General features: G+C 37.6%; 2 protein-coding genes and 1 pseudogene across 2 annotated transcripts; all 3 read left to right on the forward strand.

Moving 5' to 3' along the window:
* Window positions 1-3,241: 3,241 nt before the first annotated feature.
* Window positions 3,242-3,347, forward strand: LOC137827389 (small nucleolar RNA R71; annotated as a pseudogene).
* A 2,477-nt stretch (window positions 3,348-5,824) lies between these two features.
* LOC137825285 (uncharacterized) lies at window positions 5,825-7,484 on the forward strand. Its single transcript, XM_068630959.1, has 2 exons — window positions 5,825-6,875; window positions 6,967-7,484. The coding sequence occupies exons 1-2, from the start codon at window positions 5,825-5,827 to the stop codon at window positions 7,482-7,484; spliced, it is 1,569 nt and encodes a 522-aa protein (XP_068487060.1).
* A 9,459-nt stretch (window positions 7,485-16,943) lies between these two features.
* On the forward strand, window positions 16,944-18,672 carry LOC137825741 (protein TRANSPARENT TESTA 1-like). Its single transcript, XM_068631497.1, has 2 exons — window positions 16,944-17,545; window positions 17,991-18,672. The coding sequence occupies exons 1-2, from the start codon at window positions 17,135-17,137 to the stop codon at window positions 18,378-18,380; spliced, it is 801 nt and encodes a 266-aa protein (XP_068487598.1). The 5' UTR covers window positions 16,944-17,134; the 3' UTR covers window positions 18,381-18,672.
* Window positions 18,673-24,221: the final 5,549 nt, after the last annotated feature.

Raw genomic sequence — 24,221 nt, forward strand, 5'->3', positions numbered from 1 at the left:
TCCCCGATCAATCCATTTAGTTGTTCTAATATTGTTTGCTTTCTTTTTTCCAAAAAAATCATACCATCATCTATCTATATACAAGATTTCACTTCACAAAATATTCAAACATCAACCATTATACTAACTTAAGCTTGTCATCAACAAAATATAAAGTAAGAAATATTAAACCAAACTGCTAAAGTCAACTTACTAAACTAAATTAATACTGAAATTAAAGTTAAACAAAAAAGATAAAAACAGTTTTCTGTTCATTGTGCATGAGAAGTATCAATCTCCTCTTATGACTTTGTTCCGCTGTGCCAACATCATCATTCTGAACTTGGTTTGAATGTTCATCATCTGCTGCTGCTCCAGTTGGTCCAGCTGCCATTTCTGGTGTATCTTCAACTCTAGTCCCAACTCCAAGTTCTCTTGCCTCCCTTGAAAAACTGTGCATGTCCCCATGCCAATTGATAGATAATCATCAAATTTAGTGGGTGTCAACGACAGATTATTTAATACCAGCTGTGGATTTGGTGCGACTCACTTTTCTGCACAAATAAGAATAAACATTTCTCAAATCAAAGTGTTTTATTTGATTGGCATTTCAACAAAGACTTGATATGCAATGTATAAAATGAAATTGAATGAGTACTTTTTGTTTTGGTATTTTATCCATGAAACCGTACTTAACTTTGATTATCCTATTCCACAATCCTATTCAACATCAAGACATTGAAATTTCAAAAAGATTGACTCTTTCAATTTAAAAACGAAACTGTGAACTGGAAGCAGAAACACGCATGACTGGACTTAGTTGAATGGAAATGGCAATGAAAATGATTATGGAGATGAGTAATTACTTACCTTGATAATGAAAATGTAGATGAAATGTTTGTTTGAGAATGGTTATGTAGATGGAAGCTTTGGGATTTTTTTAGAACAGAGGGTGCTTCTGAAACTGAGTTAGGGTGTAGGGTTTTCAAAATGTGATTTTTATAAAATGCTGCATTTTTTTTTTCTAAATCTCACTAGCTTACGCTAGAGCTGCTTAGCTCAGGCTAAAATTTGGCAGAGAGCAACAGATTTGTTCTAGCTCAAGCTAGCTCATTTTAGCTTAGGCTAAAGTTTGACAGGGAGCAACAGATTTGTTCTAGCTCAACCTAGCTCATTTTAGCTCAGGCTAAAATTTGGCAGAGAGCAACAGATTTACTTTAGCTCAAGCTAGCCCAGTTTAGCTCAAGCGAAAGTTGCAGAACAATTTTTTTCTGCATATCTAGCTTAGGCTAAAAGTTCTAGCTTAAGCTAAAATTACCCTGCAATGAAATTTTCTTGAAAAATTTCATTTTGTCTTTGCCAAAAGTTTCAAACCTTTCTAAGCTTTCTTCCATCCATTCATTTCACCTAACATTTCAAACCTACATGACCATTTCACATATCAAACTGGTTTTAAAGACATCAAATATTAAAACATACTACTAAATCAAAACAAAAATTAAAGACACATTTCAAAACAAAAATTAAAGACACATTTCAAAACAAAACAATGGGTTTCCTTCCAGCAAGCGCTCGTTTAACGTCATATATCTTGACACCTGATTAACATCATTGAAGGTTCAACAACATTCATATCCACTCTGAAACACTCTTTATGATTATTTGAATACTTCTTTGCTTCAAAAACATTAAAGCTTACTTCTTCATCTAGAACACAAACCTTCAATTTTCATTTGTCTACATCAATTATAACTTTGGCAGTTTTCATGAATGGTCTTCCCAAAATCAAAGGTACATCAGCGTCTTCTTCAATATCCATTACAACAAAATCTATTGGGAATAGAAATTTATCTACCTTTACCAATAAATCTTCAACTATTCCATGTGGATATTTGATTGATCTATCAGCCAACTACAAAGTCATTCTTGTTGGTTTCCAATTTTCTTCAGCATTGATGAAGGCATCAAATTAATACTAGCTCCAAGATCCAATAATGCCTTTTCAACAATGAGATTTCCTATGATAACTGGCAAAGTGAAACTCCCAGGATCTCTAGATTTTTGCGGTAATGACTTTTGAATTATAGCACTGCATTCAGCTTCCAATTCAACTATCTCCTGGTCATTAAATTTTCAACTATCCAATAATTCCTTCATGAATTTAGCATATGTAGGCATCTGCTTTAAAGCTTCAGTAAAAGGAATGTTAATTTGCAATCTTTTGAGAATATCCATAAATCTTGCAAATTTCCTTTCTTTGCATTTCTTTGTAGGAGCATGTGGATAAGGTACATCTTTTATAGGAACACTCCTCTCTTGTTTTTCATTTTTTTCTATTTTCTCACCAATATCTACAACATCTTCCTTATTCCTTCTTTCTCCTCCCTCACACTCAATCTGTTCTTTTTCACTTTCTTTATCTTTTAAAACCTCCTTCCCAACAACTAAGTTTTTCCCAATTCCTTTTCCTATAACTATCCCACTTCTGGTAGTGATAGAATTGCAATGCTCCTTGAGATTGGTTTGTGTATTGGCTGAAAGTTGACTTCCTTGATTATCAGCTATATGTTTAGCCAACTGCCCCACCTGTGTTTCTAAATTCCTTATTGATGCTTCAGTATTTTTTTGATTGGATAGAGAGGCTTGCATGAACTTCTCAAAAGTATCTTCCAATTTTGATGTTCTCTCATGAATGGAAGGATAATGTGGTTGCTGCTGATAAGGGACTTGTCTGTTAGATGATCCAGCCTCTTGCTTCCACCCAAATCCTTGATTTGGATTATTCCTCCATCCTTGAGCCATGTTATTTGGATAATTATATGCAAAGCCACCTTGCCTTCCTTGATTATTCATAGACTGAACCTCTTCCTCTGATGGATTTTGGTAAGAGCATTGGCCATTAAGATGATTTTCCCCACAAAAATCACACTTCAAAGCTTGATTCTGCATTGAAGGATAATTTACTGCATGTAATTGTTGAGGCAGTTTTGACATTTGCTTGGTTAATGCCTCAATTTGCTGAGTCAAAATCTTGTTTTGTGCTAAAATTGCATCTGAAGTACTAAGATCCAACACCCCTTTCTTTTGCACTGTATATCTATCATGTTGAGCTTGGTAATCTGTTGAGGCTAAGGCATCAATGATTCTTGTAGCTTGTTCTGCATCAACACTCATCATTGTACCTCCTGCTGCAGCATCCAAGATCATTTTAGTATCAGGCCTCAAACCATTGTGGAATATGTTCAACTGAGCAATATCCTCAAAGCCATGATTAGGACATCTTTTTAACATCAATTTAAAGCGTTCCCAAGCTTCACAAAAAGGTTCTTCTGGCCCTTGCCTGAATGTGGAGATATCAGACTTAGCCTTGATATATCGAGAGAGTGGGAAGAATCTGTGTAGGAATTTCTCTTCTACATCATTCCAGCTACTTAGACTCTGGTTTGGATGCGACTTTAACCATTCTTTTGCTTTGCCTGCAAGTGAGAAAGGAAATAGACGCAGATAAACAGATTCAATATCATTTTCCTCGAAGCCCATGGTCCCAACCAACTCATAGAATGTGGATAGATGAGTATAAGGGTCTTCATGATCCATTCCAGTGAATTGATGAGTGCTGATTAAGCTAAGAAAAGTTGGCTTCATTTCTAATGATTTGGTGGTAGGAGGTATGGCTATGCTAGAGAAATGCCCCGGTCCTTGTTGCATATCATAGTCTCCTAATGTCCTTCTAGGTGGATTTTGTCTATTTTCAGCCATTTGGAACTTTGTTTGATTGTGTGAGTTGAAAGTGTTGGAAGATTCTCCTTTTGCTTGTCCTTGCTTCTTCTTTTCTTCTCTCTTCTTGCTCTGATTTTTTCTAGCTATCTTTAGGAACCTGTCCTCTCTATAACATGTATCTAAGACAACTCAAGCAAGGATTAGCACAGGATAAAAGAATAAGATCTAAACAAGTGTCTATTCACAAAGAAAACAAAATATTAAAAATACTCAATGAGTTATACTTCAGAAATTCTTAAAAGAAATTGTTCCCCGGCAACGGCGCCAAAAACTTGTTGATATTTCTCGGCAAGTGTACCGAATCAACTGTAATATAGTACTCTTTAAAGTACGAATGTCGAACTCACAGGGAACAATTCTAATTAAGATGTTCTGTTTTAAAACTCATTAAGTATAGAAAATAATTTTGAGACTTTGTTCATAACCAAATTAAAGATTTCACAAGAACTCAAAGATTTAGGATTTGATTCTGGATGTAACAAAACTAACTTACCAAATATAGAAAAAGATACTTGGGATTGAATTGCGTTTATCTCAATCATCTGTATTTTGAATAATACAATATATAATACTTAAAACTACTTATTCTTGATGCTTAATTTAAAGTCATTCATCTTGATTCCTCACACATGAAATTCATAAGATAATTTTTAAACACTGATTCCACAGATATTTAACTGTACCGTCCCGGGGCATTGACCAGAAGTCAAAGTCAAAGAAAACACATGGTGGGACGGCTCGAGGAACCCAAGGAAGGGAAGGAAGGTCAACAGGTTGACCGCTTGGAGCATCGCCCAAGAAAGGCGCCACCAGGCTAAGGCATCGCCAGGTTAAGGCGTCACCAAGTTAAGAAATAGTCAAAGTTAAGACATCAGCGGTGTTACCCCCCGATACCCATGGGCAGGAAAGATCATGGAGGGGGTAATATCGTGAAGAAGAAGAGAAAGGTGGCTTCAAAGCCATAAGTTCTAGTACCACTAGGGGGTAACCTGACTCGTGAAGTACCCACACCACTGCTGGGAAACCCTGAGACAGATACGACCCATGAGGAGGCCACGCCCAGGGGAGAACCACGTGGTGGTACGAGAGAAAGGTAGATACACTCTCAAAGTGAGTGACTAAAGGTTGGGACGCATGAGTTGACACCCAGGAAGTCACCCCACGCGCCAGAAGGACTTTGAGGAGAGAGGGCTCACGCAATGGAATAACCCTAAGTTAGGTTATGGCGCTGAGGGACCCTCTGCGCAGAATAACGATCAAGTCAAAAGAACACGTGGCAATAAGCACGTGCTCATTAAATGTTTCAGTGAAAGTTTGCCAAGGTACGCGTTAATTCAGTTAAGATTCGAACGTTCCAAGGAATATTTTTATACGCTTTCAATGCGCTTTAATGCGTTTTAAACACGAGAGATGTATAAAGAGGGACCTTGGGGCATTTGAAAGGGGACCCGAGTTTTAACCTAAGACTCGCAATTTTACACAGAGCACAAACCCTAGTTGCTTTCGCTGCACACCCACTGTGTGCACAAGACGATTAGGGCAACACAGTTACGGTCGTTCAGTATAAAACATCAGTCTCACTACTCAAGTTTTTCCAGTTCCAGTTCTCAAAACCCAGATAAGTTAAGAAGGTTTCGAGAAAGCCACGAACATGAGACCTGCACGCTCTAGGAGTGAAGAGATGACCATGCAACAACTAGTGGGCATGATGCAAGGGTTGTAGGAAGCAATGGCAGCATCGAAAGCGGAGCAAGAGCGCATGCAGACAGATCTCACAGCATCTCAGGCTTGAAACAATGAGCTCCACCGCGCTAATGAGGGGTTACGCCGTGGATGGCGCGATGCAGATGAGCCTAAGACTGTCACCTCACCTAGAGAATTCTCAACGCTATTCTCACAGGCAATCCTAGAGACAGCAGTCCCCAACACATTCACAGGGTCCAAGGTAACCTTCACAGGGATGGAGGATCCTGGTGCGCATCTCACTGCGTTCCACACCCAGATGATGCTGGTAGGCGGTTCTGGTGCCGTAAGATGCAAGCTCTTTATGAGCACTTTGACTGGGATGGCCATGGACTGGTTCATCAGCCTCCCAAAAGGCCACATCACGTCTTTCGCACAGCTGTCGCGGCTATTTAGAGAGCAGTATTTGGCTAACAGGGCCCCAGCCCCAGTCTCATATGACCTTTTCGACGTAAAGCAATATCAAGGGGAGACCTTGAAAGAGTACATAAGCTGCTTCGGGGCGCAGGTGGTGAAAGTGGGTACCACCGATAAACCCATGATCGTGTATGCATTCAGGAAGGGGGTGAGTCCTGGATCTTTCAGCAAATCACTCAATCGCAGCCGCCCCAAAACTTTTGTTGAAGTAAGGCGTCGGGCGGTAGAACACATTGCCTCTAAGGGTGAGGCATACGAGAAATGCACGACAGCTGCACCTACACACCCCAGAGCACAGATGCGTGCGCAACCCGCCAGAGTCCACGGGGCCACTACAGAAAGAAAGAATCAAGATAGGAGGCGCACCTACGAGACAAGGAGAACCCAACCTAAAGGTCGGTCAGAAGGAAGGAGAGAGGTCAATAGACCTATAAGGCACAACTTTGTGGTAGAACTTAAAGACCTCATCATTGTGCCCAACATAGCTGATAGGTTGAGGCCACCAGTGAAGTCAGACAAGGTACTGGTACCTCACAAGAAATCGTGGTGCGAATTTCACGAAGCATTCAGACATCATATTAACAACTGCTTGGCGCTAGGCTATCAGTTGGATGAGCTCGTGAAGAATGGATTTTTGAAAGATTATCTCGTCGGGTCCACTGCGACCCCAGTCGCGGCAACGCCAGAGGAAGGTCAAGCGTATGAAGTCCCAACTCATGAGGAAGTGCACACCATCTCTGGCGGCTTTTCCGGAGGAGGACCCACTGCCTCTCAACGAAAGAAATACGTAAAGTCAGTAAATTTGGTTGCAGAAGAATTTCCGGACGATCCGTGGGAGTCAGACCTCGTTTTCACAAGGGCTGACCTGCGGGATGTCATCCCACATGATAATGACCCGGTGGTCATTTCGGTAGTCACAGTGGGAAGAAAGATACATAGGGTCCTCATCGACCAAGGCAGTTATGCAGACGTCATGTTTTGGTCGACCTTCAACAAGCTACAATTGTCCCCTGACCTGTTGAGACCCTATACTGGATGGGGTTTCAGATAACCCAGTAGAGGTACGTGGCTATTTGGAGCTAAGGACAACGTTCACAGATGGAGCGGCATCGCGCACCAAGGGCATTCGATACTTGGTGGTTAACCCCAACTCAGCTTACAACATTCTGTTAGGCAGACCCGCCTTGAACAAATTAAGGGCGATGTCCTCCACGCGCCACATGAATATGAAGCTACCAGCTCTTAGTGGCAAGGTGATTGTGATCAAGTCAGATCAGGAAGAGGCCCGTAAGTGCTATGAAAATAGCCTAAAGACAAAGAGAGGTGTGGTCATGGTGATTGAGCGACCACCCGTTTCAGATTCACAAATGGAGTTAGAGCCGTTGGAAGAGGCGACCCCCGCGAAGTTCACGCCGGTCGAAGCCACCGCAGGGGCGACGCCTGTGGAAGATGTGCATACAGTAGGAAGAAATGGCGATGCCTCGCTGATGGAAGAAGAACGCGGAGAGGCCTCACCAGCAAAACAAGAGCCAAAGAAGAGGCGAAAATCAAGGTTGAGGCTGTGAAAAGAAGAGCGCCAGTACAAGCTCTAAGGTGAAGCTGCGACAATTCTAGGTTGGTGAGCCGGTCATATGGAAGGCTCACTCTTACGAGTTGGAAAACAAGTTGTCTCCAAAGGGAACGGTTCATATAAGTTAGAGACTCTAAGAGGAGGCCCCATCCCACGTAGTTGGAATGCGGCGAATTTAAAGTTTTATTTCAGTTAAAATTTTGTAAAGGGCATACTGTTTTTCCCTCCCCGGGGTTTTTTTTAATGAGGTCACCCAAATAAAGGGAAGAAAAGTTTAAGATATTTTCTGCCTTAGTTTTTTCCTTTCTTGTAAGATCAAAGAAACAGAGACAAAGATGAGGTGTTGCCCAGATAAGGTGTCGCCAAGATAAGGTGTCGCCAAGATAAGGCGTCGCCCAGATAAGGTATCGCCAAGTTAGCGACGCCACGATAAGGCGTCGCCACCAGATAATCAAGCAGAGGTCAAATTCAGAGCAAGATAACAGGTACGTCTAGTACAAGTTAAAATCTGGGTGCCTAGTCCTTGAGCAGAAGTTAAGGGATTCCTTCGGGACGCCCCCTCCTCAAGTATGAATAGCTAGCCCCGGTGCCAGATATCAGTACAAGTTAAAATCCGGGCGCCTAGTCCTTGAACAGGGGTTAAGGGATTCCTTCGGGATGCCCCCTCCTCAAGTATGAATAGCTACCCCCGGTGCCAGATATCAGTACAAGTTAAAACCCGAGCGCTTAGTCCTTGAGCAGGGGTTAAGGGACTCCTTCGAGACGCCCTCTCCTCAGGTATGAATGGCTGGCCTCGGTATCAGGCGATAAATGTAAACTAGAATCTGGGTGCCCAGTGCTTGAATAGGGGTAAAGGAATTCCTTCGAGACGCCCCCTTCTCGGGTATGAACAGTTGGCCCCAGCGTCTGGTGTTCAGAACATTTCGCCTTGGTGTTTTCAGACACCCTGAGGACGATACGGCGTTGCTGTAGCAGGCCTCTTCTCAGGCCTGGGCACCAAACGCAAAAAGATAAGGGCCAAATTGCCCTGGTGCTTTAGACACTCCATGGACGATACGGTACTATTGTATAGACCTCTCCGTAGGCGTGGGCACCAGGGCGCGACTTTGCCCCAAAGTGTTTAGACACACCAAGGACACCCGAAGCAGGTTTCTCCTCGATCGTAGATACCCAGTGCAGGTGGGATAAGTCCCCCACGCCTTCGAGCGATGTCGAGGCCAAAGAAGAAGACACTCCCCTTTTCATCCTAAAGCGATGAGGTGAGTAAGAAGCAGGGTGAAGATTTTACAAGCTCAGAGGAAGAAAGAAACTCGAAAGGTAAGAAAGAGAAGCATAAGGGCATTGTTCCGGCCGGTTGACCTGGGTCGTCTTTACGAGTGGCTTAACTCACGAGCTAGAGCACCTTCGTTCTCTCTTGTATATGAGTACCTGAAAAAGAAGAACAAAGGGGCGCCCTCGCAACCGTTTGCACTCCGACGCTCAAGTCAGCTAGCGAGAAACACCAAAGTGACTAAAGACTGTATGATTATCTCACTGACTGGAACTGTGTTGCCGTAATTGCCTTGTGCTCACAGCTGGGTGTGCCGTCAAGAACAACTAGGGTTTAGTGCTCTGTGTAATTATGAAAGCGTGTACCTTACTAGGGCTCTTCGTGCCCTTTATATAGGTGAAAACTAGGGTTTACCTCTGCGTTGCTTGCTATTATCTAGGGTTCCTTGGAGAAGGTCCTTGCGCCGCTATCTTTAGGATCTTAGCGTATCCGGCCCATGGACTTCCCTTATCTGGAGTGCAATGTATAACCTTGCGGCCACTTGGGCTTTAACTTAAGCATCATATCTTCTGTGCTATGTTGACTATGTTGACTATATGGCGACTATGTTGACTTCTTGACCACCTACCTTTCTCTTGTCCACGTCATCACACCCGATGACCTGGACGGTACAGGCATGAGTTATCAGAGACAAGGAAAATACACAAAGTTAAAATCCTCCCTTGCCTTTGGGCAATGATGAGGCAGACGACGCCTTCATGAGGAAGATTCCTTGTAGATAGAAAGGCCAAGTGGGTTTCTAAGCGAAAAGATCAGGGGAAGGGCAAGAGAGAAGTTCACGCCCACCTAAACAGTTAAAGTCGAACGCGATGAAGAGATGTATCGAAGGTAATACACTCGATATAGTAAAGAAAGCAGAAGCTAAAAGTACGCAAGTATGCAAAGATAAAGCAAAGGGGCATACAAATAAAAATCAAGAGTTATAATTACAGATGAAGTTCATGACAGTTGGAAATTAAGCAAAGAGCAATTGTATTGTATACACATCAAATGTTTGGTTGAAACGTAAAATGAGGCTATTCTTCAGGAGCCTTTAATGCCACGATCTTACCATCAACCACCTCATTCAAAGGGCTGCACCCGAAGACGTCGATGCCCAGGTTGGCACATACCGCCTAGACCAAAGCCTCCGCGAACCCATCAGCAAACCCAGTGGCAGCCTCCTCGACCTGTTTCTCTTCAGCAATTTTGAAGTTGGCAGCTTGAGCAGTCATCTCTTGATCCTTGGAGGCCAAGGCAGAAATCAACTCTTGGACATTGGCTTGGAGAAAGGTGTTCTCAGTGGTTAAACAGGAGCATTCATCAGTTTTGCCTGCGAGTGCGACCTCAGTCTTCCCCAGTGTCTGCTCCTGATCCACACACTGGTCCTCGAGTTTCTTCCGATAGGCTTTTGAGGTTTCTGCTGCCGCCTCGAGATCAACGATTTTTGTTCGAAGGGGCACCACCTGATTGAGAAGCTCAACATTGGCTTGAGCCACCTCATGCAATTGTTTGTTGACATCCTCCTTCGCCTTTTGCGACACTTTCAGCGTGGCCTTGTATGCCTCCTCCTGACGTCCCCAACGGTTGGCCAGTTTTTCCTTCTCCTCAGTTAGAGAAGCAACTTTCTTCTCCAGTGCTCGAAAGGTGAAAACTTGGGCTCCCTTAGCCCTGGCCTGCATGTGCCAGGAATGGGCACAGGACATGAAGGCGCCCATGTGATAGTATAAACTTTCCCTCTGGGGCCTTTCAGTTTGATCACGTGGGGACGCCTTACCAAAGAAACCCCTCAATGAATCTTGTATGGGAAGAGGGAGTTCTGGGGCAGGTGGAGGAGTGCTGGTGTGCTCGGCTTCGAGCCCTCCCTCCAGAATCATTGGTTGAGAAAGAGAAGTGGCGCTAGGAGGGTCCTCTCTAAAAAACTCATCCCCGTACGAGGAAGAAGTAGCATAGGTAACTGTCTGGGGGGCACGTTGAGTTCTCTGGCGTTTGAAGGCTTGCCCCTCAGCAGAGTCTTCGTCGTCAGAAATCACCTCCACTACCCTCTTTCCCTTATCAAGAGGGGCGGAGGGAGCACCAGCCTCGGCCAGCACAAGAAGGATGGCCACAATAGGAGATGGCAAGCTTGGAGGTGGATTGGGAGAAGATTGGACTGATGGAGTTGAAGGTGTTGTAGATTGAGGTTGACAGTTGGCAGAAGCTGAAAGGGGGGACGCCGAAGCCCTATCTTTAAGCTTCAACACGTGAGCCAGCCGCAACCTTCGTTGCCTGTCCATCTTAGAATTTGCGTCAAGAGGACAAACATAGTAAAGGACAGGCACAAACTAAGTTACCACACAAAGAGAATAGATAAATCATGCATCAAGCAAGAATCCAGCAGAAGCAGAGAAGAGAAGGTTATAAAGGGAAGCTCTCATACTTATATATTTTTCTAGAGCCTCAGCGTTGTACTCTAGGCTTATCAAGGCGGTGGCGTCAAAGCCCCCCACACTAGCCAGAATCCGACAAGCCTCTCGATCGTTCGAGGACAGCTCATCAAGAGATTTGGACTTCAGGGTTTTCGCCTCCTTCACCCAATACAGAGGAAAGTCGTCAAGGGCGGAGGGGACGAGGTCGGAGCAGCAAACCTTGAAGAATTTGCCTTTCCACCCCTTGAAGGAGTGCTGGAATAGGGTTAAGAGGACCCTCCCAGGAATGTTACTGAGACTCACCCAGAGATTATTCCCTTGTTTCTTCACTTCGAAGAAATGAAGAAAAATATCAACAGAAGGTGCACACCCAAAGAACTCGCACAGTATGTCGAAGGCCTTGACAAATGCCCAGCCATTAGGGTACAGCTGGGCTGGGGCAATATTGATCTCCGTTATCAATTCTCTCTCGAACCTGAAAAGTGCAAGCGCACGCCTACACACTTGAAGACCACCTGATAGAAATAGAAGAAGGGGACCCCGTTGTTGGCTCGCTCATCCCCGCACACAGGCTCCCCTAAGGCGCAAGGGAGCACTGCGATGTCGTCATCATGCCTCTTCACGAAGGCACGATGGTCGTAGGCGCTTGGCTCTCCTACATGATCCCTCAAAGCTTTCGTAGAGACCAAGCTTGAGTGCTCGTCGAGCAATTCACCTGGAGCCCATGGGTAAAAAGCCCTATGGGTGACTCTGGAGGGTGGAGGGTTGGCCGTCATTTTGGCACGTACCGTTAACGAAGAAACTGAAGATTAAAGAGGAGAAAAGGGTTCAGCAAGAAGGGTCAGGGAAGAAAACCCCAGAAAGGTCCTACCCACGCGAAAAAGAGAAAAACAGAGAAAACGAGGAAATAAGAAGAACACAGATACAAGAAAAATAAACAGTCACAGGCAATTATATCAGACATGATAAAGCAAAGGGGGTCATCGAATGAGAAATTCCATACCTTTAAAGTGTTCCGAGTGGATGAAGATCAAGAACGCAAAGAGGGAACAGATGGCGCAGAGGGAGCTTTGAGAAGACGAACAGTAAGGAATGCGAAGAGAGCAAATAGAACAGTGCCTCGAGCGCGCGATTTTGAAAGGTTATAACGTTAACTTGGAAGCGCTAACGACGCTCGTCCCCGTCCGTAGGATCGAGCCACGTGCCGAAAGAATAAAAACGCAACTTAAAGCGTCACATCTTTGGCGCAGAGAATGTCACGTCAACTACTTAAAAGAATGTCACGTCAGCCGATCAAAAGAATGTCACGTCAGTTGATCAAGAGAATGTCGCATCAGCCACTCAAGAAATGACACGTCATTAGAAGGCCACGTGGACAATAGGGCGAGGCCTTAGTCTTTTCGCTGAAAACAAGTTATCAGCTCAAGACTGAGGGGCTTGTGTACCGTTCCGGGGCATTGACCAGAAGTCAAAGTCAAAGTCAACACATGGTGGGACCGCTCGAGGGCCCCAAGGAAGGGAAGGAAGGTCAACAGGTTGACCGCTTGGGGCATCGCTCAAGAAAGGCGTCGCCCCAGAAAGGCGTCGCCTCGTAAAGGCGTCGCCCAAGAAAGGCGTCGCTAGGCTAAGGCATCGCCAGGTTAAGGCGTCACCAAGTTAAGACATCAGCGGTGTTACCCCCCGATACCCATGGGCAGGAAAGATCATGGAGGGGGTAATATCGTGAGGAAGTCACGGGCCCCGGAGGCCCAGAACAGCAATGAAGAAGAAGAGAAAGGTGGCTTCAAAGCCATAAGTTCTAGTACCACTAGGGGGTAACCTGACTCGTGAAGTACCCACACCACCACTGGGAAACCCTGAGACAGATACAACCGATGAGGAGGCCACGCCCAAGGGAGAACCACGTGGTGGTACGAGAGAAAGGTAGATACACTCTCAAAGTGAGTGACTAGAGGTTGGGACGCATGAGTTGACAACCAGGAAGTCACCCCACGCGCCATAAGCACTTCGAGGAGAGAGGGCTCACGCAATGGAATAACCCTAAGTTAGGTTACGGTGATGAGGGACCCTCTGCGTAGAATAACGATCAAGTCAGAAGAACATGTGGCAATAAGCACGTGCTCATTAAATGTTTCAGTGAAAGTTTGCCAAGGTACGCGCTAATTCAGTTAAGATTCGAACGTTCCAAGGAATATTTTTATACGCTTTCAATGCGCTTTAATGCGTTTTAAACACTAGAGATGTATAAAGAGGGACCTTGGGGCATTTGAAAGGGGACCCGAGTTTTAACCTAAGACTCACAGTTTTACATAGAGCACAAATCCTAGTTGTTTTCGCTGCGCACCCACTGTGTGCACAAGACGATTAGAGCAACACAGTTTCAGTCGTTCAGTATAGTTTTCGACCACCTTCAGAAGGTGTGTCACCTTTGATGTTTCTTGCTAGCTGACTTGATCGTCGGAGTGCAAACGGCCGCGAGGGCGCCCCTTTGTTCACTTCTTTTCAGGTATTCACAGACGGAGCAGAACAAAGGTGCCCTAGCTCGTAAGGACAAGCCACGCACAAAGGCAAACCTGGTCAACCGGCGGGAACATTAACAAATCATCCAGCTTTAGGAACATAATTATAATGCAATCAATAACCTGGAATCTATTCCTACCATTACAAGTTATCAAGTATTTTCGTTTATTTCAGATCCTTAAAGGTACTTTCCAGTTAAATTTAAGGATCAAAATCAAGACTCTATTGATCAGACAGAATCAAGCAATAAGCATAAAACGAAAATACCAAGAACAAGTAGAAAAGAGAATTATATATATATATATATATATATATCACCAAGAATACATTTGATCAAGATAAATTACATTCAATCCCAAGTTAGAAAGAACTTAGCCACTCATGACAGCTCCTCCAATCTTCATTCTTGATCTGGATTGCATAAGAAGGGCTGATCTGAGCAAGTTCTTCTCCTAAGAACAGAGGTTTCTTCTCTTTCTCTCACTAGTCTCTCTCTAAAAAAACCCAATCTGTTTTCCACCACTGGTTTTGAGTTATGTTTCAGAATTTATATAATCAACTTTAGCTCAAGCTAGATCTTTCGGTGCATTTTTAGCTTGAGCTAGCGATTCTAGCCTGAGCTAGATCAGTACTGCACCTTTTAATCAACTCTGGATAGTTTTAGCTTGAGCTAGCAATTCTAGCCTAGCTAGAATTGTACTACACCTTTAATCAACTCTGGACAGTTTTAGCTTGAGCTAAATCCTCTAGCTTGAGCTAAATCTTCTTGTGATCCAATTAAGTTTTTACTTTCTTTCTTTCAATGCTAGCTTGAATAATTCTTTCAATGCTTCATATTCATCTACAATTTACACAAAAATTGAGATTAAATTTCTTCATTTGTTTCTTGGTTCAAAATATATAATCAGATTCAATAATTCTCAGATTAGGGTAATTTTCTTACATTAAGCAACAATTAAGTTCCAAAGTGTTCAATTTTCTCAGTCATAAAAACTACACATTGGCACTTATCAAAACTCGCTTAAGCAAATAATATCTTATTTAAGTGAGATTTCACTTAGCCCAAGCCCAATTAGGTTAAATAGAAGGTGTGAGGCATAACCCTAAACATCATTGGGAGGAACCAAAGGAAGGAAACCCTAAAGGAGACAACCGTCAAGGAGAAACACTCTAGATCTTCTTTTTTGGATGTTCATGCTTAATAGCTAATTATTTTCTTTGGGATTGGGAGTAATCTGTTCAAACTCTTGTGCATTGAGGTGATATTTATATATAATATTCAGTTCTTGATTGTTGATTGGTATTATCATTTTATTCTCAAAGCTTGAAAATATTTATGATTTTGATCCTTAGAATTGACTAGAAAGTACTTCTAAGCATCCGACCTAAATGATAATGGTTAATATATTTGAATGTTGTGAATAGATTTGAAATGTTAACTGTTTTATAACATTTGTTCGTAATGATAAGGTGTTTTTATAAATATACAAGAAATCGATATTTAAGAATCGATAATTAGGAGACTCTCTTAATAATTTTGTATGCGAGGAATCAATATAAATGATTTTATAAGTGCATCAATTTCAATAAAGATGGAATGGTATATGTTTAAAACTATACACAAGTGAGAATGATTAAACTCATTCCCAATTTTCTTAATTGAATTATTTTCCTCATTTACTTTTCTTTTATTTAATTTTCATGCAAACTATTGTCAATATCAAATGAAATCAAATTATTGAACATATTTTTATACTTTGTGAATGTTACTATTAAGATTTTAAATAATTGTTCCTTGTAGATTTGATATTCGTCTTTAGGGATAAATTATTACTTCTGACTCGGTACACTTGTCGTAAAAAAGAGTCATCAGTACTTAATCTTAGGAGGGATTAACATATAGTCTTAAGAGACTTTATGTACTTAGCTTGGAAACATGTTGTGTATTCATTGTAAGCCAAACGTGATAATCATAATACTTGTAATGTTCATTGATTAGTTGAATCCTCATTAGTTTGCTAAGGAGAACCAAATGTAGCTCAAGTTTAAAATAAATTAATATAAATATTGTGTGCTCATTATTGTTATCTATTACATATTTACGTCCACTCTTTGGCATCTCTTTTAATTATTTTTTGAATGTATTTTGAATGTGTTTTATAAACCATCAAACGACCCCCTTTCTTAGACGAATTTTGGACTGATATCGTCTTATCGCTTTTTGAGATATCATATATGTTCTTGAGTTCTAGACAATCTTGTGATATTTGATTGTGTCGTTTTCACTTTGATAAAATTTAGATTTTGAAAATATCCTACAGAAACATTAGTATTTTAGGTGGCCAGATACTTTAAATTGTTTAGACTCGACTATTTAAATCTAACATAATTGGATAACTTATAGCCCTTTATACTAAATTTAAATTTTTTGAAAAAACAAAATTTTAACGCATAGTTCACTCTCACAATTCAAGGCAGATGAACTTATAAGTGTAGCAAAATCTCTTGGAATCTTTTATTGTGAAAATATAAAACAGAATATTAGATTTAGTAAGTAGTTAAGCTAGGACATGGAGCAAGGGACGCAAGTTTTAGATAGAGGATCCTGTCCCCACAAATTTTGAAGATTATAGTGTACTACTTTATGTAGTTTGTACTATAACACTACTAATTTTGTTGATTTTCCTATACTGTATTATTAACTCACTAAGTTATTGTCCTTGAGAAACTCGTATGTAAAACAAATTTTGAGAACAATTACAATTCTGAAATATTATTTCAATAGTAGTACTGGTCATAAAAATATGACAGTATCTAAAGTATAATATTTTGTCCATAAACCAAATTTCTTCTGCTGTCACGGGATGTGAATCCTTTCTAATACAAAAACTGTTACATGTGAATTACAAAATACAAATAATGCAGTTGATAAGAACTATAATTGTGTAACGGTAACCTCATTAGTTAGAGTTTTACAGTTTTATAACAAAATAAATCTCCTTAAAAAGTGTCTAGAGTTAGTTGTCGAGTTTTAATTAAGCCTGTATTGGATTTTGGTGCGTGTCTGACAGAGCAAAATGGGTTTCCCTCTGTTTGAAACCCACTGCTTGTAGTTCTTTCTACGTTTAGGGAGCATGGGCCACAGAATTTAAGGTATATCCTAATCAAGCTTAAAATAGACAAAGTGGACTTGCAGGAGAAAATAATAACCCCCACAACAAAGGGTATTTTCATATTCAACTGTAATATTCTCTGGCCACCTATCACACAATTTCTTTCACTCTTCTTCCTTTCCAAGTTTCATTACATGACAACCTATTTAATGTGGTTCCAGTCCTTATTAAACTCCTCAAATTTGATAAAATCTAACTTGGCCCTCATTAATTTTTTATTACAATAAAGAGTACCATGGACCCCTGGAATATATATATAATGTACATGTTATTTAGCTATTATACCCTGCCTCATTCACATGCAAATCATATCAACAGTTTCCTTCTTTACCTTGACATGAATCAAAACCAGCTGCAGCCCCTGCCTCTGCTTAGTAGCTTCCTAGGTTCATCTCCCCAAGAAGCTTTGCTACAAAACCAAAACCCTAAAGCATACCATGGTCAAGTTGAGGATGTCACTGTGGCCTTACACATAGGCCTCCCCAACAATTCAGGTGGCTCCACCAATAATCAAGGATTTGTGAATGCTACAACTCATGTTCCTAGCAACTACTGGATACCAACTCAAGAACAGATCCTCATAGGCTTTAGCCATTTCTCTTGTCCCGTCTGCCTCAAAACCTTCAATCGCTACAACAATCTTCAGGTACAGTTATTTCTTATTCTGCCTCATATATACATGGAGAGTTTTGCATGGTACTCTTCATGTGAAGCCTTCCACTGTGTTAACATGGTATAGTGCTGTTTCTAGATTAAGTAATGAACTATGTATTCTAAGCGTAGCGAGTGAAATGGAATAAACCTTCGCTTCAAGTCATATCATAAGGTTTCTAATTTTAGAAAATGTCTCATGATTTTCTGTTTTCCACTTACTTTATAACAGTGGCTAAGGTTTGAAGGGAATGATGACATGTTTTTAAACTAAGGACTAAAGAGTTTCAGAAAAAGTTGATGCTGTTAACCGAAAACATTAATTGTTTATAGTTAAAAGTTAAGATGCTTGAATTCTTATTTTTGAAGGTTTTATAGGAAATAGTAAAAGCATAAAACAAGAATGAAAAAGAAAGCATTTTGTAAATGTTATATGGCAGATGCATATGTGGGGGCACGGGTCACAGTATCGCAGAGGACCAGACTCGCTGAAGCGAACCCATCCACGACCCTTGTTGGACATTCCCTGCTACTGTTGCTCGAGAGGGTGCAAGAACAACATCGACCACCCACGTGCGAAGCCTCTCAAGGACTTTCGCACGCTTCAAACGCACTTCAAGAGGAAGCATGGCGCCAAGCCCTTCACGTGCCGCAAGTGCGCCAAGCCTTTGGCCGTGAAAGGTGACTGGCGAACCCACGAGAAAAACTGCGGCAAACGCTGGCTCTGCATTTGTGGCTCCGACTTCAAACATAAGAGGTCTCTCAAAGATCATATCAGAGCCTTTGGCTTTGGTCACACCCCTTTCACTTCTTCTTCTGATGCCATGTAGTTAATAACCATGCACTTTATTACAATCTCGAATGTGGTTTCCTAAGTTGTTATTAAGTTTCGTAAGTAGAGAGGAATAAGGAGACAGAGAGAAGATGGGAGCTGAGGGTTTTTGTTTCCAATTCACTCATTCCCTGCTTCTGCCTTTTTTTTCTGCTTCAATATATGTAACTAATTTCTTATGTGTGTCAGTTAAGACGTTGTTCACCCTTTTGTTTTCTACGTATCATTGTTTTCTTGTGATATTTAGACTGATGTATAAGGAGGGAAACACAAATATGAAAAATTTATCATTTTGGTGTAGTTTCCCTAAATCCAAAAAAACATGAACAAATTGTAAAATAATTACATATTTGAGTAACTAGTGATTGTGAACCAAGAACTTTTTTCGTAACTTTAATACACATAAGTTATATTTAGATATAAGATTTTTATTTTATATCATTTTTTTATTGAAATTATATTAAATAAGCACGACTTCGATTTATTTATTTTTATTAAAGTCGTGCTTAGTAAATAGTTTTTTTTTTTACTGAAATTATGTTTACTAAACATTACTTTAATATAAAAGAAAAATAAAAGTCATGGCCATAACACAATTTCAGTATAAAAAAAATAATTAAAATAAAAAAAGAAATAAAATTTGTGCTTGTTAAAATTTAGTAAAAAAATCAAAAAATGGTATTTCTCAAATACAACTTTTATTAAAAAAAATTATATAAAATAACATTGTGTATATAAAACACAATTTTTTAGAATTGATAACAATAAAAAGTTAAAATTATTCTTATTAAACATGATTTCTTCCAGATAAAATCATGACTTATATAATTTTATAATTTTTTCACAATTATCTATTTTAATAGTTTTTTCAAACAATTTCGATTACTATAGTAAATTTTTATTCAAAGAGGGACATTAAGTGGTAGTATATTGTTTAAGAAAGCCACATATTTTTCTCTTTTTCTCTCTTTCATTTTCTCATTATAATACTATGATTCTAACAATTAACTTTTAGTTTTCAGATCTATAGTGTCAACTAATAAGAAATATACTGGTAATGTATTTTTTCGATAGTTAATAAACTTATTTCATATTAATAAGAAATATACTGATAATATATATTTTTTCGATAGTTAATAGACGTATTTCATATGATAATTTGTAATTGAATGTCATTATAAAATTGGTTAGGTATTTTTATTATTACTATTAGGATTAGGTTTAATCACTCATCTCTACAATGGTTTAACTTTAAATATTTTTAATAATGAACTACTTTAAATAAACGCTTGAGGTCACATCTTATAATTGAATCTAAAATTGAAATAACTGATTAAATCTAGAATTGTAAGTGGTTGCATTAATTTTAGCCCAAGTTTGTTAGTTTTTATTTATCTTTTTTTATTTAACATCTCAATGTACCTATAATTGAATTTGGTTGGATGATAAGTTAGTTAAAAAATATTGTCACCTTTTAAATCTAACCAAATAAAATACCTCAAAATCAACATTTTCAATATTTATTAATTCTTATAATTATTTAAAAATAATACTTATGACAAAAACAATAATTCTCAAATTACTTAAATGTCAAAATAATAACTATAAATATGTTCAAAATACTATATTTTGTTATACTACTACTATCGGTCCAAACAGGCCGAGGTAGGTCTAGCCGTGAACTTATAGACGGGTTTGTGTAATGTTTTATTAATGAGTAATTGCGTTTTGTACCCGTATGATTTCTTTCTACACTTAAGTAATTGCTTAAAAAGTATTGCTGATAAAAAAAAAAAAAGTTTAAAATGTTCATACTAAAATATTTTTGGATTTTCAGAAACATATTTTTTAGAATGTATAATTTCAAATATATTTTTAAATATAAAATATATATTAAATTATGTAATTTAAAAATATATTTTTTAGTTACACAATCTGTATTTGAGGTTACATAATCTTAGAATACATTTTTAAATTTAAAAATACAATCTGAACTTTCCAATTACTTAATATAAAAACATATAATTGATTGTACAATTTAAAAGTACTTTTATATTATGAAAAAATATTTTAGATTGTATAATTTGAAATATATTTTTCAATTTAATAATGTATTTTAAATTATATAATGTTTAAAATACAATTTTGGATTTATTATTTAAATATTTAAAATAATTTTTTAAATTTCAAATTATATTTTTAAAAATAATTTTTTAAATTATCTGATCTCAAATATTTTCATGGGTAATTTGGATTTCTCTGACACTTATAAAAATTGCGAGAAGAACATAAAAAGGCTTAAAGATATTGCCATTATTATGTTTTTATATTAATACTTTGCAGACTGGTTGTTGAAGGAGATTGTAACTGAAACAGTGTTGCTTCCTTCACTCTGCACAACTTTCCCACCATCGTTTCCTCTGGTTTCTTTCACAACTATTCCAATATCTTTTAGAAATTGCATTTTATTGTTCATATTTTATTTTTCATAATATAGATCAAGTTATAAGAGTTTAAAAATAGTCTGAATTGTTTAAAAATCATGATCGTAATTGCTATTGATTCTGGTTAATTACAATAGCAAATAATTAAGAATATATAATTACTCATAATTGTTATAAAATTTGTGATCACATTTATGAACCTTCCAATTAAAATGAATATTTAAATTGCTAAATAACTAATTTCGGATATATATGTTGATAAAAGTTTAAGGTTGAATATTATATCCTAATTTTATTTATTTATAATTATATAATAAATATGAAAGATGAATCACATCCAATGCAAAAAAACTCCACCTCAAACCAATATATAGGTTACTCCAACTAATAATTTCTTTCTCAATCGTACTAGTATTAAATCTTGCAATATAAACTATAAATATGTAGGCTAAGAAAACTTCGGAGGTGTCAAATTATTTTGAAAAAAGGTATCATTGAATGCTTAAAGAAAGGTAAACGTGAGGGTGTGACAAATTGTGTACATGTAAAGGAGTTAAAGGTACAAATCCTTTGTTGGCATTCTATGTAGTGTAATTACTTAGTACACCATGATGTGAAAGTTATGTTGGATAATAAAATTAACTTGTTAAAGCAATGGAATTTCGATTCTAAAGCTTATAAAAAAAAACACTTTCTAGATATATTATTAAGAATGACTTTTCATTCAACTATGATGAGTACGAAGAATTTAAGAGGTAAATAAAATATTGATTTTTTATTTTAATAATTTAACCAGTGTAATTATCCAAGACTGTATAATTGTAATTGTTTATTTTGTTGATGAAAATTGGAAATAGTAAGTTATTGTTATTTTGTTACTTAGAAAGTTCACACATTACTTTAATTAAGAAAGGTGATTGAAGAACTTAAGGATTGGGGTTAGAAGGCAAAATAGTTTATAGAATATTGAATAGTGTCTCTTTAATGATTAGAATTTTGAAAAAAAAAAAGACTTAATTTGCAAAAAAATTTGTTATGGTAAATATTTTCATGTTAGATGTTGTGCACATATCTTGGATCTTATAGTTGAAGAAGAATTGAAAACAACATATATTTCTTTTTATAAAATTAGAGAAAGTATTTAGATAGAACGCTTGAGAAAGTATTTAGATAGAGCGCTTCAAATGAGAGGTTAAGGGATTTCCAAGAATATTTTGAAAAAAATCACTTAAGTGATATGGTTTCTTAATGTTGTATTTATAATCCTATTTTATGTACCAAATACAATTACACCAGGTTCCAAATACAAAGAATGATATCAAACACAAGATAATTATACATAAATCAATCTTACAAACAACTTATGCATGCCTATATACAAAATCACAATCTGATATTTTCTTAACTATAAATCAACACATGAATCTATGTATTAAATGAGTATATAATACAAAATATAAACCGATGTCCTCCAAGAGATCTCGTATTAATTATGTTAACATCTAACTCAATCCAAAATTTTGATTAATAAATGGATTACAAAATCATGAATAAAGATAAGTTTACGACATATAATACTCATACACATATATTCGTCTGAGGTGTGTAATAAGTTTTCTCTCAACTTCTCTTCACATGACATCTTAATCTACAATATCTAAGCATTCAATAAAATTAGTATATCTATGATATATTCATATACTTAATACATACAATACATAAATTGGATTAACATACTATCTTATGTAAATTAAGAGATCAAATTAAACATACATCAATTCAATTAGATTTATCATATAAAATCTCTATCTACGTACATGTAAATCATTAGTTACAATCATTAACGTATTGTAATAAATTGATCATACCACTCAAAGTCATGATATATTATTTCACAATCAATTCAATGGAATTAATAAAATTCATCACATCACAATAATTATGAATATTACGTCTACACAAAAAATTTAAATTATTTTCAATTCACTCAATTAATCAAATATGTTATTTAAAATAGAGTTCATTAGCTGGGCAAATTTAATTATGAAATTATTTTAATTACTCTTGGATTAAGATTCGTTAGGCAAATCTATTTCTTGGATTAAGATTCGTTAGGCAAATCTATTTCTTGGCTTAAGATTCACTAAGCGACATCTACAGTTTTCTTAAATCAGTATGAGAACTCAAATCAACCACTTTACATATTCCAATAAATTTAAAATACATAATTAGAATCATCTTACACAATTTACGTGTTCCAAATATGTCAACTTAAGTTGAATATTAATGACTTAAGTTTAAGAAAATTCAACAATAAATTTCCAATTAAATCCAAAACATACTTCAATTTATTGTAAATAAATATAATTCTCCTATCAAATTTTAAACCTCAATTTAAAATAATTTTCTATTCTAACATGCACACACTTGAAAAAAAATTATCCAATACTCAAATTATTCATTCTGGCTATATTCAAAAATCCAAACACATACATCCATAAATATCACTATTCAATTTTACTTTTCTAAATAGACCTAAAATACAATGATAATTTAAATATAACTTTTCTTACCTCAGAATTACCTATGGGCGAAGGTCACAGATGTACAAAAGTCGAGTTACACCGAAATCTTAATCACATAGTAAAAACTTATCAAACAATTTCAGACTATAAAGCATAAATTAATTTAGAAATTTCTTTTTCTAACTGAGAGAATTAGAAAAAGGTTTGCAAAATAAAAAATTAAGAGACACTCGAAGAAAATTTGCATTTAGACTAAATGGAAAAGTCATCAAACTAAATATGCCTTAGAATAGGTTGGTAGCTTATTTAAAATAAGTTGGTAGCTTACCCTAGGATTGCTTTCGAATTCTTTCGGAGTAACACTCATTTAATCTATTTAACATAAAAAAAATTTATTAATTTATTATAATATAATATTTTATTTCAAAAAATTATTATAGTTTTTTTACGTATTAAAGAAAATTTATTCTTTCGAAAAAAGTGGAAATCGGTATCAGATTCAGAAAGAAGAAATGAAGTTGAAAGAACAGAAGAAATGAAGAAAAAAAGTGGGAGATGCCCAGTATATCTCACAAGAACGTCGGTGAGAATCATCATAATTTCTTTGGTTATTGTGGCTTGGCAAACTAAACGCACAGCAAACAAAAACAATTTTAATTTTGTTCTCAAATAGGATTGGAGTTAAGAGAACGATTATCTAACTTCTTAGTCGGTTGGTCTACCTTTCCCTCCCTCTTCTTGAAACGATCTTTGTGCTCTCCTTCCACTGCTCTACTCCTCGTCTCCATGAACTCCAAGTTCAGATGATACCTGCAAAAGGCACTGTAACACTCAAGTGAAATTTCGGTGTTCGGCATTCGGTGCTATTAG

The sequence above is a fragment of the Phaseolus vulgaris genome, chromosome 8 (assembly GCF_000499845.2).
Source record: "Phaseolus vulgaris cultivar G19833 chromosome 8, P. vulgaris v2.0, whole genome shotgun sequence".
Classification (NCBI taxonomy): Eukaryota; Viridiplantae; Streptophyta; class Magnoliopsida; order Fabales; family Fabaceae; genus Phaseolus; species Phaseolus vulgaris.

Coding starts and splice junctions, on each gene's coding strand:
- LOC137825285 (XM_068630959.1), top strand. CDS start 5,825: ATGGCCATGGACTGGTTCATCAGCCTCCCAAAAGGCCACATCACGTCT. Junction 6,876..6,966: donor TAGGGTCCTCATCGACCAAG/GCAGTTATGCAG, acceptor ATGGGGTTTCAG/ATAACCCAGTAGAGGTACGT.
- LOC137825741 (XM_068631497.1), top strand. CDS start 17,135: ATGGACCCCTGGAATATATATATAATGTACATGTTATTTAGCTATTAT. Junction 17,546..17,990: donor ATCGCTACAACAATCTTCAG/GTACAGTTATTT, acceptor GTTATATGGCAG/ATGCATATGTGGGGGCACGG.